Here is a 15778-nt window from a genome sequence, read left to right on the forward strand (position 1 = left end):
AATTGTCCTTCAAGGGTGCCAAAATCAACTTTTCGAGCCGAATTTTCAAAAAATGTTTATTTCCTAAAAATACATAAAAACACAATATTAGTACAAAAATAGAGTTCCAAGAATACGGACATTGAGGACAAATTAGACACAAAAATGTGTCTATCAGTAGTCTACGCCTTGAAGCTATCCTTTTATTATTGAATACTAATTACCTTTACGGATGTGCTCCCCCGTAGAAATATCTACTAAGTTTGGTTTTGGACCACCTGTAATAGACGTAGCATTATAGAACACTTCAACAACTCTGCCCAACGTTGATTTGATAATTCATCAAAATAAGAATAAATAAGAATGCTACAGTTTTGGTGATCCAAAAAGAGAAAAAAAATAGTGCGGATCAAAAATTAGAAACAAACTGATGAGATGACCTCAAACCAAGAAACAAAAGATATAGTTTTTGGTATATATACTCGAAATCTATGTTTCTTACTCATGTTAATAACTAACCTGAATTCCTTGGCAAGCATTCAATAGCAATACCTTTGAGCACCTCCTTTACTAACAAATTTCCTGCACAAACAACGGCGGTCAGAAATTAGCCATTAGTCTGTTGTCCATGTGAGATAAGACATGTACTGAGAAACACAATTAGTTGAAAAAACCCTCAAGGTTAAATGATTCAACACGTTCAACATGTTTACCCCTCTTTGTGGATTCGGATGCTCTTACAAATCGCAAAGCTTCCAAAAAACTCTTTTGTTCCAAATATTTATTGTCGTTAGTTGTTAATCAATCTATAAAAATAAAATTCAATTACCCAAAACTTCAAGAGTGCTCATTAGAATTCAAAAGTTGTTAGGTCTGCCCATAAAAAAACATCTATCAGTTTATATTAGTAGCCCTAAAACAGAATACAACCATCACTACATATTAGTAGCCCTAAAAAAAACACCACATAATCGAAATGCATTACAACATTAGCAAGAGACGGGAACTGGAGTTTTGACCTTCCAGAAAAGCAAGAGACTCACTGCAAGTTAATCCATAAAACCCCCAAATCATACTTGATTGCATCACCTTCAGACTTAACGGAAAGAAAATTGAACATTTAGTGCAAAAATAAAAGAAAAAGCACAAAACAGGTGGAAGCACGGAATTATCTTCCTCTTCTTTGAATATGTCTAAATTAAGAAAACCCAAAACTGCATATGAGAAAATCAAAACAAAAATCTAAAGAAGCAACATAAACCAAGCTACTGCTGAATTTCACACCTATAGCAGGGGAAGCAACACCCAAATTAATCTTCCATATCCTTGCTCTGAGAGTTGCAATAGCATGGAATTTTACCTTCCAACACCCAAGTGAAACTGAAAATTGCATTCAAACGAATCAAACAATATAAAGAGAGAATCAAAATAGAAAATCTAAAAATCAAATGAGAAACCCTTAAAATCCTTTTGCATGATTCTGCAATTTAGATCAATCATTATCAGGCTTAGGGTAAACCCTAATAATGTGATTGATCAGGGTATCTTTTTCTTATTTAGAGATTTTGAAACGGAACAACGATGCCACAAAAAAAAAATGCCCGGTCTACTAACATCCTAAATTTGTCAGGATTATGTCAGAAGATATCTCTCGGAACATCACAAATTTGTCTCTTAATGCTAGATGCTATGCATTTGAGGAAACATATTAGTCATATATAGTGAGAGCGTCAAAGCACTATCGAGAAAACAAAATCCTATAAACTGAGCTTATAATTGATCTTAGAATTCAAGGAAATCCTTATAAACTGAGCTTTAACTGATCTTAGAATTCAAAGAAATTAAATTATAAGGCTGCAACTAAGAAATCAAACTGATGCACAAGTCTAGAGACAAAGAGATTCTAACCTCAATTTCCTTGCTCAAAGTCTCATCCACCACCAAAGCTTGCAGGAGAGCATCAGTAAGATACTGAACACAGTGTGTACAATGCAGCCATTACTGCTCTCGACAAAACAACAGTAGCTCCATATTTGTGACTCTTAACTACTCTCTCCACAATTTGCGCCCTTTGCAAATGAAACCCAAAAAATGAAATTTACTGTCAAGCCTGATGCTAGTTAAGGACAAAGCACAATGATCAATAACACAGTTGGGAATATGTACATATTTGTGGCAAAAAAGCATTGAGACCAAGGAACGGCATATCAAAAGCAATGTCATTTTCTCTGCAAATTTTATGTATATTATTTAATATACATGATTTAAGATTTTTTTCTAGAAATTCCATCGTCCCAAACTCTAAAACAAATGCTTTGAAGCGTAGATCATTATACTTATTAATCTTAATCTTCAAGCTACCAAACAATAGTATAAACTGTAAACAAAGGGAGTTATGGGGCTCGAAGGTCCGAAATTTATGAGGACGGATAGGTAACCTCTGCAATGACAATGATAAAGTGTGTAAATCCCACAACTAACAAAGCTTAATCGTGACTTTTCCTCTTATGCCTTAGGTAAAATTAATTGGGAAGAATTTATCCAACTTGAATTTATGTTGTGGAATCGCAGCTACGCATAAGCTCAGTATTTAGTTTACAAAACACAGTTAGCATGGGAAGGGATTATCTTGTCATGGGAAGAGAACAAAACGAAGTTACAGCAGATGTCCAATATATTTTTCTTACTTTCTTTTTCAGTTGATAGATGTTGTGTACAAAATAAGCTGCTAGAATTACGTACCTTCATAGAGAATTTAAATACTCTTATATTAACATATCTTTCATCTCCTCATCTTCTTTCGTTGCCACAGGAAAACACTATAAAAGGGTTTTCAGCATTTGCTGATATTTCCAGATGAAAGAGTAAGAAAAAAATAAAGCCAGAGAAGAGCGTTCTGCGAAGTTCAGAGCTGCAATGTCATACGCTAGAGTGCTCCTTTCTCTTCAGTTTAATATTCACCTATGCAAGAATGCTATTGAATATCAACTTAGGCACAAAAGGAAAGCACCATTTTTAAAAAAAATTACGTCTAAAAAGTAAAAAGGCGTAACTGACCAAAATCCAAAGCAGAATACCATTTAAGATCAATCCAGTAAGTTTGTGAGCAGACAGGTTGAGTTACGTCAATTAACAAAATTTGGCAATTAAGCCAATTCGTTCGTTAAAACTTATTCAATACAAACATTAACTACATTCCAATTGATAATCTCTCCAAACCCAGTGGAATCTGTGATAAAAAAGTGAGTATTTTTTTACCAAAATGATAGTCCAATTACCGATGGATTTTCAAGAAAAAATCGCGTTTGTGGAGAAGTCGATGAATGGTTGTCGTTGGTGATGGTTATCTGGAGAAGTAAACCCAACTTACAAAATAAAAAACTGAGTGTGTTCAGTAAACATAAGAACATGTGATGAAAAAATCGTACATGATCTGGATTACATATTTGTTTCAGGATTTTCTTCCCAAAACCCAACTTCACTGCAACTGCAACCTTCCCTGTAGAATGAAACTCAAAAAGAAAAACCCTACAAAGACGTAATAATGGACATGAAGAACGGAGAGATTAGAGCAGGTTATGAGATCAAAAAACCAATCAAAAACAGGCAACCAAAACATGATCTGGATCAAAGACGCAGGATTTTGAGATGAAATAATAAGAGATCAATGGTTTGGTTTTAGGGTTTCGGCTTTCCTGTATTTTTTATAAATATATGAACCCTAACTAATATATTGATTTCTCAAGACATCATCAAAACCCTGTTGTTACGTATATGTGCCTTACTTCTTTGATCCTGTTAATCAATAACACAATGAGAAATCAAGATAAAATAAATCTAAGGAGGCTTCATACATGATATAGTAAAACCCAATAGGAAAAACCATTACAATTTAAAGAGGATATTATTCTAAACCTTTGATTTATTTCAGTATCAACAATTTAAGAAAAGTCAATTTAAAGCATGTTTTTCGCTTAAAAGAAATTGCAGAATAGGCAGAAGGGATGAATACCTTCTTGGTCTTTTTATGAAAGGTGCAGGCGAAGCCTTGTTGGCCATTGTAGCAATATCTAACTCCAATTGAATTCCAACTCGCAACCTAATGTATCACCTGAAATCACAGAAGCAAATCGAATATTTAACGACAAAAAGAAGAACCATGAAAGAATATGTGTCATTTTTTTTACTTGTTGGATTTTGCTTCCACACATTACTCCTCAAGCAAATCATGCTTTACTGGAGTTTTCCTTCACCTTCCTAAGAACTGAAAGTGCAGATACAAACCAATTAACATGCAATTGGTAGTGAGATATAAAAGGAGATTCTGTTATGTAGTGATTGCTAACATATATTGTTGCCTTCTTGCAAACACATGAAATGCCCTGATGCACAAATCATGACCTTTAGGTACCTAAAATAAGCATAATGCACAAATGACATTCAAGACTAACACACAGCATCAACATCTACTTACCTGTATCTGCTCAGCCATCGCCAACAGCTGCAATCCCAAATTCAGTCCCTGCAAGTCTCAGAGCACACACACCAGAACCCATTACCTTAAACCAAACTGGTAATGGTTCAGGCTTTCAATTGATGGTCCTGGCTATCTCTTTATGGCTCGATTAATTGCTCCAAAACGAAGCAAACCCATATCTCTTTACCAACCCTAACCAAACAGAGAAGAAAGAAGAAAATAACAATGAGCTGCTGTGAATAGACGAAATTAAATATTGGGCATCAATAACTCAGAATTTTAAAAAAAAAAAGATTACCCAAATATACAGTTTTCCTCTTCAGACAGGAGAAACTCAGAAACCCTAGATATCATAAGAAATTAAACTCTATGAATCTAAATCGATCTTTATTCAGACTGAAAATCAATCATCCACAATTCATGATCGAACAATTTCCTCACTAATTAAGAACCAAACCGATGAATTAAATCGGATTCGACAATCCGATTTAAGAAATTGAAAAATTGAAAAAAAACCAATTCATAACCGAACTCAAAAACTCTAGATATCATAAGAAATTGAAAATACATCGGATTCGACAATCCCAATTACCTCTAATTTAAACACCAGCAGTAGCTCTAGATGAATGAATCTCCTTGAAAACAACCACAACAGCATGGATACAATAAGATTGATTTTGAGGCTTCATAGAGTTTGAGATCGAGGCGGCGAGAGATGGAGGGTTTTTAGGTTTTGTTCTACGTTTTTGCGGCATGAAACTGCATATGTTAGTAAACACACAGGATCCTAAATAATAAAACTGCATATGAACCTAAATCATGTAAGGTTTATACCCGTCCCAAGGTTGTATCATCATTATCCCATGAACAAAGCATATTCTAGGGTTTGTTTTTAGGGGTTTTTTTTTTTCAATGGTTTGTGAGCAAAACAGAAAACTAGTTCTTAGGTTTGGGTATGTGTTTTTTTCTTTTTTATGTTTTGTTGGCGAAATTTGTGTGGGAATTCCTCTTTTTTCTCTTCTTTGAGGAAAAGTGAAACGGAGCAATTCTGTGAGTGGGTGAGGGTCACCGTTCAACGTGGAACCTTACGGGCTTAGGATTTTGAAGGAGTTAAAGATGTATGGAATACAAAGGATCCCTCGCTGCTGTAGCATTGTTAAAGATAGAGGAGATCTTAATAACGAAGCCGGAGTTTCTGATTTGGAAGATATACGAAAAGATGGCTTCAAAGTTAGGAAAAGAATGTTTTACGAGTGGTATACGAGTTTGAAAGTTGAATCTTTGAGGAGAGACGACGACGTAAGTCAGAGGTGGAAGATCTGGGTGGATTTGAGCAATGAGGTGTGGAGGGGAAAGAATGAAGAAGAACAGCGGAGAGAACTAGATTTGCGATGGACATACTTGAAATATTTATTGCATCGTCGTGGAATTGATACCAAGTCATGATAGACTATTACTATCTATGAAAAAAATACAACCTCGTCTTTATGAGAAACCTGCTAGGAATTTAGTAGGAGGAACTTTTGAATTCATAACCGGTTCACCTGATAAGGGATTCGTAAGTTTTAACAGACTGGTATTAGATTGTGGTCGGCCTTATTTACCGAGACAATGTGTGCATGGCTTGCTATTTATTATCTACATGGATGGTGCATTTCTCATATATAACCCTATCACTGGAGAAACATCAGCTTGGGTTGAAATCAATAGAAAACCGGGGAAACGTAACCACCTTGCGTTTGGATTCGATCCACAGAGTGATGAACATAAAGTCATCTGGATATCAGGTTCGGTTGAGTACCATTTCCGTGAAAGCATACTAGAAAGACCTAAAGATCAAGTGGTTGAAGTCTTTACTGTTGGGAAAAATACATGGAGAAGAATCGATGCAACTCCACCCATTTCTATAACTTATGAAGATTCTTTTTATGTAGATGGTTGCTTATATTGGCGGTTTCGGGAAACTGAACATGGTGAACTAGAACAAATAATGAGATTTGACATTGTAACTGAAAAGTTCAGAGTTATTCCGATTCCTGGTTTCGTCATTCATACCAAGGAATATAAGTGGTCACAAACAGTTGATCTGACAGAAATTGATGGGCGCATAGCTGTGTTAACTCAAACTTCTCTATGGACATTTCATGAAGAAGTAGATGGCGACATTAGGTGGACTGAAGAGAAAATCAATATACCTTGCGACTGGAATGGGAAACCTGAACTTTCAATTGAAGCTCTTACAGGGACAAATCTAATTCTCCTACGAACAGAATGGTCAGACAGCATTTTTTATTTCAATCGGAACACCAAGGAGTCTATAAGGTTTCCGATCTCGCCTGATTGCTCATCATGGGATTGGGATAGGATAGGACAAGTGTAGTCGAGAAGAGGTATGAATTTAGAGGTACTGCCTCTATCTTGTGACTGGGAACCATTGCCTTTTTTCTATCTGGTTTTTTAGTTACAGTTTCCTGCCTTTTTTTTAGTTATGGCAGCATGGATAAATGCTGCCACTCTTTGAAATTTTCTGCTGTTTATTTTGATTTTCGAATGTTTGTCACGGGTAAATACTCCAAAGCATTTGTTTCTTCCTCCCAACACAGATAACAACATATAAGTTCCAGTTTTTTGCTTCCTCACTTGGTAATCATAAAAGAATCTACTACAATGGCCTGTGCAGGCCCCGCACCACCATATAAGAGATGCATTTCCGACCTGGGAAGAAAATCAGGGCTGCTAGGTATTTTCAGCAGCATAGCGCATGAGCTCCTTACATATGGATCATCTAGTGCACACCCGGCCACTAATAGGCTAGCAACTCCATAGCTGGGGTCCTGGGGAGGACCAAGTGGCTAACCGAAGTTTCACCGACCTGAATAAGTCAGTGACCATCTAATGCAACAAGAGAGAAACTTTCGGCCGAGTCTCTATCAGGCGTTTTTTTTTTGTTGTTAGGGTTCTCGAGAGAGAAGGAGAAGAATGGCGATGAGATCAATTATGAAAAAGATTTCTCCTAAAATTCGATTTACGGAAGGACTCAGAATTCCTCGTTGCTTTAGCAATGTAGCATATACAAGATATATTCTTAATAATGAAGCGCTCCTTTGTGGTTTGGAGAAGTTACTGAAAGATGGGTCTAAAGTTACAGAAGCAACGCGTGACGAGTGGTGGGAGAACGTTCGATCTCGTGGGGGACAATCCGAGATAGACAAGAGGTGGGAGAATTGGGTAGAATCGAGCCATAAGTTGTGGAAGAAAAAGAGTGAAGAAGAACAACGGAGAGAGCTAAATATGCAATGGACATACTTGAAAGATTTACTACATCGTGAAGGAATTGATACTAGTCATCATAGACTGCTACTGTCTATGAGAATTATATTACCTGATAGAGGATCCAAAATTCCTTCGGAAGGAGGGACTTTGGAATTCAAAATTGCTTCACCTGACAGAGGATTAGTAAGTATTAACAGATTAGTATTTGATCGTGGTCACTTCTGGCGTTACTGTTTACCAAAACAAATTGTGAATGGTTTGCTGTGTTTCACCGAGAACAGGCGTCATGCATTTCTCATATATAATCCTGTCACCGGAGAAACATCGCCTTGGATTGAAATGAATAAGAAACCAGAAAGATATAGCAGCATTGCGTTTGGGTTTGACCCGCAGAGTGATGAACATAAAGTCGTCTGCGTATCAAATTCGACTGAGTTCAGTTGGCGCGAAAAGATATCAAACAGACCTAAAGATCAAGTTGTTGACGTCTTTACTATTGGGAAAAATTCTTGGAGAAGAATCGATGCAATTCCACCTATTGCTATAAGTTGTGAAGAAGACCCTTTCTATGTAGATGGTTGTTTATATTGGCGGTTCCGGCAGGAATATGAAGATGGTGAACTAGAACATATAATGAGATTTGATATTGTTACGGAAAAGTTCACAGTTATTCCGATTCCTGATTTCGTCATCGATCCCGACAGATATAAGTTCACACAAACCGTGGGGCTAACAGAAATTGATGGACGCATATATAGCTGTATTAGACTGGGTATATGAACTTGAAATTTCTCTATGGACATTTCATGAAGATGCAGATGGTAACATTAAGTGGACTGAAGAGGTTATCCATATGCCTCCCCACTGGAATGGGAACGACGATCTTTCAATTGAAGCTCTTACTGGGACAAATTTAATTTTCCTCCGATCAGAAAATTCAGATAGCATTTTTTATTACAATAGAAAAACCAAGGAATCCATAAGGTTTCCAAGCTCTCCGGATTGTATACCATTGTATGACCTGGAAAGGATAGTACAACTCTAGTCGAAAGGGGTAAGAAACTCCATTAAAACTGCAGGCAACTGTGAGTCTTTGTTTACCTGACCATTACTCTAGTTGAGTAATGGAAATTTTGAATCCTGACCATGAGCATACTTAACATGTATCCTCTGGCAGTTCTATATTCTTTGTTTTCCTCGAGCATAAATGATATCTGAATCGACCTTTCATTTAAGAAAAGTTCCCCACATGAAAAGCAAGTGGGAAACTGATAAGATAATATTGGATACAAAACTAAGAAGTTAAGAAATGCCAACAATTTACTCAGTCAGTTTCATCATCTGCAGACAAATATTCATCAACAGATTTATTTCGGTTTTTCAATATCTTGCCACCAAAAGATTTGATAGGTTTCTTTAATGGCTTTCGCACTTTCTCTGCCTGTTGCAACTCCAACCCCTTCTCTGACAGTTTCCGTTTTCTCTTCATGGATGCAGTAGTTGCACCTGTATCATCTGCAATTAAATTACCTAACGCTGCAATAAACAAACTGTAGATTACAATGTGTTTCTACCCACAAAATGATAATATCTAGACAAAGTTGTGAGTTAGCTACCGTCTACTGGACTTGAATCAAGGTTTACTCCATGCCCATCCTGACCAGCCTCATCAGAGAGTGGAGAACCAGAGTGATTGCTATCAATCATTTTCGATGAACTCCCGACATACTTGTCTTGAAGATCAAGAACGTCAGGAGAAGGCACTGCTGGTAAAAAACACAGCTCTTCCTGTGACATATCTGAATCACTTAAAGCTGACTCCTTTTCCACTGTCAGGATATCAACGTCTTCATCTTCGTTCACACCTGAATGTTTCACCTACATCACCACTTTTCATAATCAAACAACGAACAAAAAATAAGAAAGAATAAGCCCAAATCCAAAGTTTGAGCTGGCCAAAATCAATATTTATACCTTTTCAGTTTCAGGCATCAAATCAAATTCATCTTCCCGCTCAACATACTCTTCATTTTCCTCTAGCTCTTTGAAGTCGGGAGCAAATGCACTCCAGTTCTCAGTATAGTCTTTCGCCCAAATATAGACTAACCCAGATATAGAAACTGAGACCACAATGGGGTTTACTGGATGTCATGCTAGATCTGTCAATGCTTCTTTAGGACCTTCTAAAATCTTCACAAGATGTCCAGCCCTATCCCAGATATATATCTTATGCTCTCCTTTATTACCAGAAGCCCCAACTACCCACTCACCATCGCCACTGAAACAAGGTGCTTTCCAATGTATCCTATTTATTGAATCTTGAAACTCCCGAGAAAGTACTAGGCATTTAGATCCTACTGCCTTCAACTTCTCAACACCCTGAAGATCGTCGAAGCTAGTACGTAATTCGTCAAGGGCTTTAACTCCATCTTTTTGAGAAAGATGGTTCTCATAAACCCGAATGGTGCGATCGTTTGAGTTTGTAAGAAGATACGGCCCATTCCTACTAAATGAAATACTCTTGATAACAGCAGCACCTGGATTGACGACAACTCCGTATAATTCAACTTTCTTGTAATCAATAATTAGTATTTCCCCTTTGGAGTTCCCTACATAAATTAGATCTCCGTACTTGTTAAAGCAAGCAGATGTTGGGGTTAAAGGAGCAGATCCATCTGAAAACTTGTTGCGGGAAGAAACAGCACCATTATCCAAATCATATAGTGACACTGGTAGCACTGTAGTGTTTCCAGTGTTTAGTTCAACAAGGAGTGGAGCAGAAGAGAGAGGGCATGCAAGGCAGATGGATGGTGTGTGAGATCCAGGATGCAGACGAGCCTGAAGTGTAGTCTGCTGCAGAGTTATGCGCGTTACTTTCTCTCCACTGACAACATTCCAAAGTGTCAAGGATTTGTCAATGGCTGCTACGAGTACGTGATGACCATACTTTGACCAACAAACGCTTGTGACAGGAGTTTTACACTCTGAGTCTTTAAGTTCCTTGGCTATTCCCCTTGTCTCAAAATCCCAAATAATGCAGCTTCCATCTGAGCATCCAGCTGAAGAAACAAGAACAAAACATCTACCAGTCAAAAAAGGAAGAGAACGACGACAACAACAACAAAAACAACATGAATGCAGAGAAGTGATTGTGATGACTGCAATATACTAGTTCCGGACTGATAAGCAGTCAATGTTTACCTGTTTTACTACCACTAGGATGGTGGAAGAGATGCAGCTTTATAGCTCAGGACCATCCGAAACTGCCGGCTATCATTATTCAATCTATCCAACATCCACATTCATGTATTGAATTTCCTTATCAGCTCTAAAATAATCCCTAATCTCATGTACTGATGTACATGATACACATAAATCTTCCCTTTAAAGTCATCAATAATCAAATGAGGCTTATTTTTTAATTGGAACTAGCACTCCTCTATGTTATCTAAGATGAACAGAAACCAACATAAAATCTTCAAAGATCAATAAAGCCCCATATGAAACATAATTTGGCATTCTACAAATTTAACACGCGTGCACACATAGAGACATCCATTCAACATACTTGCACAGGGGAACTTTACAGAGAAAATAATGGACAACATATTAATCCCTGACATCACCGATAGCAGTACTCTAGGTTTTAATGTTTACAGACATTGAATTTTATAGTCCTTTTCAAATTGATTATTAATATGCGTGATTTTTCAGGAGTTTTTGGAACAGGCGGTTATGAAATCTATGGCATTCAACCGTAGAGGAACTCGTTTCGCTGGTAAAGACAACAATATGAAAGCAGGGAAGTGAACCGTTGACTGCAATATATTAATTCCAGTCTGCAAATAGTATATTGCAGTCAATAGCCACCTCTTTTACTGCCACTAGGATTGTGGAAAAGACGAAGCTTATAGCTCAACATCCACATTCATGTATCAAGTTTCCTAATCCCTGACATATATGCATAAATCTCCCCTTTGAAGCCACAAAGAATTTGATGAGGCTTCACAACTAGCAATCCTCCATATTAATCTAAGATGAACTGAACCCAGCACGAATCTTCCAAAAGATCAATAAAGTATCCTATGAAACACAATTCGGTATCCTACAAATTTAACACATGCGCAAACATACAAAATTCTTTTTTTCTGAGTAGAAAGGTTAAATGTATTAGAAAAAGGAGTCCAATACAGAGAAAAAAGAAAAAACATACAAAATTCATTGGACATACTTAACAGAGAAAAACAGACAACTTATTACTCGCCCGACATCGCCGCGATCTAGGTTATTGGTTTATGTTTACACATTGCACTCTGAACAGAACTACTCTAGGTTTTAATGTTTACAATAAGAGTACACTTAAAAGATGAACTAGATAGAATTCCTTACCAGCGAGAAGAGTTCCTCTATGGTTGAATGCAATACATTTCATAACCCCATGTTCCAAAAACTCCTCAATGACTTCAGGAAAATCTCCCTGTAAAGGATCTTCACAAACCCCACACACACAAAAATCACGCATATCAATAACCAATTTGAAACGAAGAAGTAAGAGAAAATGTCAAATAGTGATCGAAATTACCGATTACCGAAACGTTCATGATTATCTGAGCTGAAATTTATACTCAGAAGTAAAAGGGTTTTCTTCTGCTTCTATTTTCCACTTACTGTGACGGCTAGAAAAGATCAAGCATAGCTCGTTTTGTACTGACTTCAACTCAATGCCCTAAAATTTCTGGTTTCTTGAAAGCTAAAGTGAGGTTATTAATGGAGTTTTCTGAAGAACTCGGAGATTCTACGGAGAAAGAAATCGATTTTGTTTTCCCGCAAAACCAAACCCTATATAAAAAAATCAGGGACATCATTTGGACCCCCAGTTGTGATGGGTTTGGGTTAGACTTTAGAAAGTCCGATCCAGGAGATTTGCACTATTACATACTAAAGGTCCGTTAAGGGGCTATACAGAATCATTATACGAATGAAGTTAATTTGAGTATAGCTTTGAAACTATTTTAAGACATATGAATTTAAGAGTAAGCGAGAAATGTATTTTATGATTTTGTAAGAAATTTACGTATTATTATAGAGTTAATTTGATTAATTCAAAATTAATTTGATTCCTTTCTTTCTCTTGATTCAAAATATAGATTTTATGATTTTATTTGACAACCTAGTCAATAATATCTCTCGGGAAATCATCATAGAACTCAAATGAATGTTTAGTAGCTCTTGCTTTTTTAGCCGAAGAGTTTTTTGCACAACTATTTACACGCTGAACATACTTGCAGGACCAATGTGACTAATAAAAACTCACTATCTAAAGCTAGAATATTTTGTTAATTTGGAAGCTCGAATATATCTGAAACATAAATAACAAAAGTTTCTATTTCTAATTTTCAAGTAAGAAGACTCGTAAGAAAAAATAAAAAAAAAAGGTTAATATTTACGAAAATACTACCAAATATGTTCTCAATCCGGTTTACATTATCAAGCCACCCTCGTTACAAGTTCATTCACAAGTCCATATTATAAAAATTCACGTGGTGAGTGAACAAAGACCTTTGTAGTTCTTGTATAATTCTTTCCCCGGTACTTATAGTTTATAATATTGCTCATTTTTGACATATAAGCGTTTTCTCTCAGTACATTGCTTCATCCGGTGGTGGAGCCAGCTTTTAAGTTTAAGGGGCTAAAAAAAGATTGATAAACTAGGTGGAATAAACTATAAGAATCTTAGAAATCGGGGGCTAAATTCTAAAAACTAGAGGATTAAACATGAAAAAATTAAGAAAATTAAAGGTTGAATATGAATTTTGAAAATTTTAGGGGGCTAGAGCCAGGAATAGTCAACCCTTGGCTCCGACCTTGACATCCTCGTTCTTGTTCTTCCGCATCACCCCTAAAAGAAATGTTGTACATAACGAATAAAACCATTGAATGGGGTTTTATCTCCAAGAACCGTTGTCATGTTCCGTATATAAGCTGACTTATTTAAAAATCCTGTTAAAGGGGCGGGTGGTTTCATTGGAGGGGCGGCAAGGGTGATAGCAATATCCCTATTATTGGTTAGGGGATGTCCTATAGGAGTTGTTAATTGACTAGATTACTCTTTTCAGCTCAAATGGACTAATTTACCCTTACTTTTTTAGTTGAAAAGACTGGTCCTTCCTCATTATTAACCTAATTGAATCTAAAAATCAAAACAATTTTTTTTTCAACTTTACTTCATCTTCTCTTCTCCTTCTCTCCACCATTAAAACTGATTTTTCATCGTCCTCTTCGATTAATCGGCGATTTGAAAAATTGATAATCGTTGATTGGAAACTATATTAGAGATGCCGAAGAAGAAGGTTGGCGAAGATTGTAGTCGTTCTAATGAACCAAATCCTCCATTAGGTCAAGAACATCAATCTGAAACTCCTCAACCGTCAAAACCAAGCACAATGACCTTTATGAGGTATGTTTCGAAAAACCCAGTTAGGGTTTAGTTTATTGTGTTGATTTAGTTAGTTTTGTATAAAAAATTAGGGTTTTGGATCGAAATTGAAACTGAAATTTGTGTGTTGCATGTGAGTTACGGTTGATAATTACTCCAATTTCAACCGTAACTATGGTTTTTGTTGATGATACGGTTCGTAATAACTGAAATACCAACCGTAAGTTCTTGAATTTATGAGAAATTGTTAAGTTACGTTGTTTTTTTTTGCAACCGTAAGTAGCTTACGGTTGGTCTTTTGTGTTGAGTTACGAACTGTACATTGTTCTGTAACTTTCGTTTGGTTTCTACGGTTTGTAATTCCGTCAATGTTATCAACCGTATTTGAGTTACGACTTGTAACTCAACATCCATTACCAACAGTAGAACATCCTGTATGTTAGTATTTGGCCAAAGAAAACTTACGGTTGAAAACTAAGATAAAATACCAACCGTAGTTTAGTTACGGTTGATCTCGATACATCAGTTACCAACCGTATCGTTGATACGGTTGGTCTCGATTCACCATTTACCAACCGTGTGAGTGGTACGGTTGGTCTCTGTTCATTGGTTACAAACCGTAACTATGCAGGCTCACCATTTTGTTTTGTTTTTTGTTGTCTATATTATTTGTTTTACCCTTAGTAAATCAATCAATTGTAATGCTTGTGTAGGAAGAAAAATAGAGGAAATGACTTAACCTCGATTGATCATATGCCCACCCCTCGCGGTGACAAACATTTAGGGGTTAATAATAGAGGTATCCACAAGAATGAGAAGAAGATGAAGAATAAGTTTGAAATTAAGTTCAGGGAACAACCTGTGGCTGAATCTGGAGTTGAGCTAGAAGGAGTGGAACATAATAATCAAGAAGAGGTCGGAGTCTAAAATAACCGTGAAGGCAACGAAAATGAAATTGTGGAGGAAGAAACTAATAATGATGAAGATGAAGATGAAGAAGAATTTAAAGGAACCGATGATGATAGAAGGGAGGAAGAGGAAGCAAATGATGAAGAGGAGGAAGATGAATAAAATGATGAAGAGGAGGCCGATGAAGAAAATGATGAAGAAAAGGAAGATGAAGAAAATGATGAAGAAAAGGAAGAGGAAGAAAATGATGAAGAGGTAGAAAATGATGAAGAGGTAGAAAATACCAATGGAAAAGAGGTAGTTGTAGCTGCACCTCCAAGGCAAAAGAAAGAAAAGAAGCCGAGAAAGGAGCCCGCACCAAAAGGGATGCATATTCCTAAAGGCAAAGATTTGTTGTTGCCACCGAAGAAGAATAAAAGACCTTGGGGCGAGGCCCCAGATAAGTCTTCAATCTTATTTGGTTATACCGGTTCCTGGTCCACAAAAGTCTGTCAGACAAGGGTATGTTTTTGTTACTTTTCTTAAAACATTCATTATTTTGATACATTTTGTTTGTTTATTTCAGTTCACCATAATATGCTTATATTTTTGTATATTTGTTTTCTTAGGACCATGCAAGATGCATTAAATTAAATTGCTCAAGCGTCAAAGGGGTAAACATTGGCCATTAAGTCAAGAATGTGCTTCGGTTCGCAATCTAGTGG

The 15778-nt window shown here is 36.6% G+C and overlaps 1 protein-coding gene, 1 long non-coding RNA gene and 1 pseudogene across 30 annotated transcripts; 1 reads left to right on the plus strand and 2 right to left on the minus strand.

The window, feature by feature from the left end:
- On the minus strand, positions 1-5961 carry LOC113293318. 29 transcript variants are annotated; one of them, XR_003332272.1, is made up of 11 exons: positions 5049-5960; positions 4454-4648; positions 4167-4243; positions 3992-4090; positions 3408-3478; positions 2722-3326; positions 1888-2048; positions 693-1359; positions 499-561; positions 204-257; positions 3-63 (listed from the first exon to the last, which is right to left on the minus strand). It is a non-coding gene; the product is annotated as an uncharacterized LOC113293318 (long non-coding RNA). The 29 variants fall into 29 exon arrangements; XR_003332250.1 differs by having other exon boundaries at positions 3408-3507; XR_003332281.1 differs by having other exon boundaries at positions 693-785; positions 1023-1068; positions 1264-1359; positions 3408-4648; positions 5049-5961.
- Positions 5962-6098: 137 nt separating this feature from the next.
- Positions 6099-6836, plus strand: LOC113347047 (F-box/kelch-repeat protein At3g06240-like). The gene has a single exon (XM_026590633.1). It carries the CDS (start codon positions 6099-6101, stop codon positions 6834-6836), a length of 738 nt encoding a protein of 245 aa, XP_026446418.1.
- Positions 6837-8949: 2113 nt separating this feature from the next.
- On the minus strand, positions 8950-12525 carry LOC113293412 (annotated as a pseudogene).
- Positions 12526-15778: the final 3253 nt, after the last annotated feature.

This window comes from Papaver somniferum, chromosome 1 (assembly GCF_003573695.1).
Source record: "Papaver somniferum cultivar HN1 chromosome 1, ASM357369v1, whole genome shotgun sequence".
In the NCBI taxonomy this organism is placed as follows: Eukaryota; Viridiplantae; Streptophyta; class Magnoliopsida; order Ranunculales; family Papaveraceae; genus Papaver; species Papaver somniferum.

Bases quoted from the DNA above. Each gene is read 5' to 3' on its own strand.
- LOC113347047 (XM_026590633.1), top strand. From the start codon at position 6,099: ATGGATGGTGCATTTCTCATATATAACCCTATCACTGGAGAAACATCA.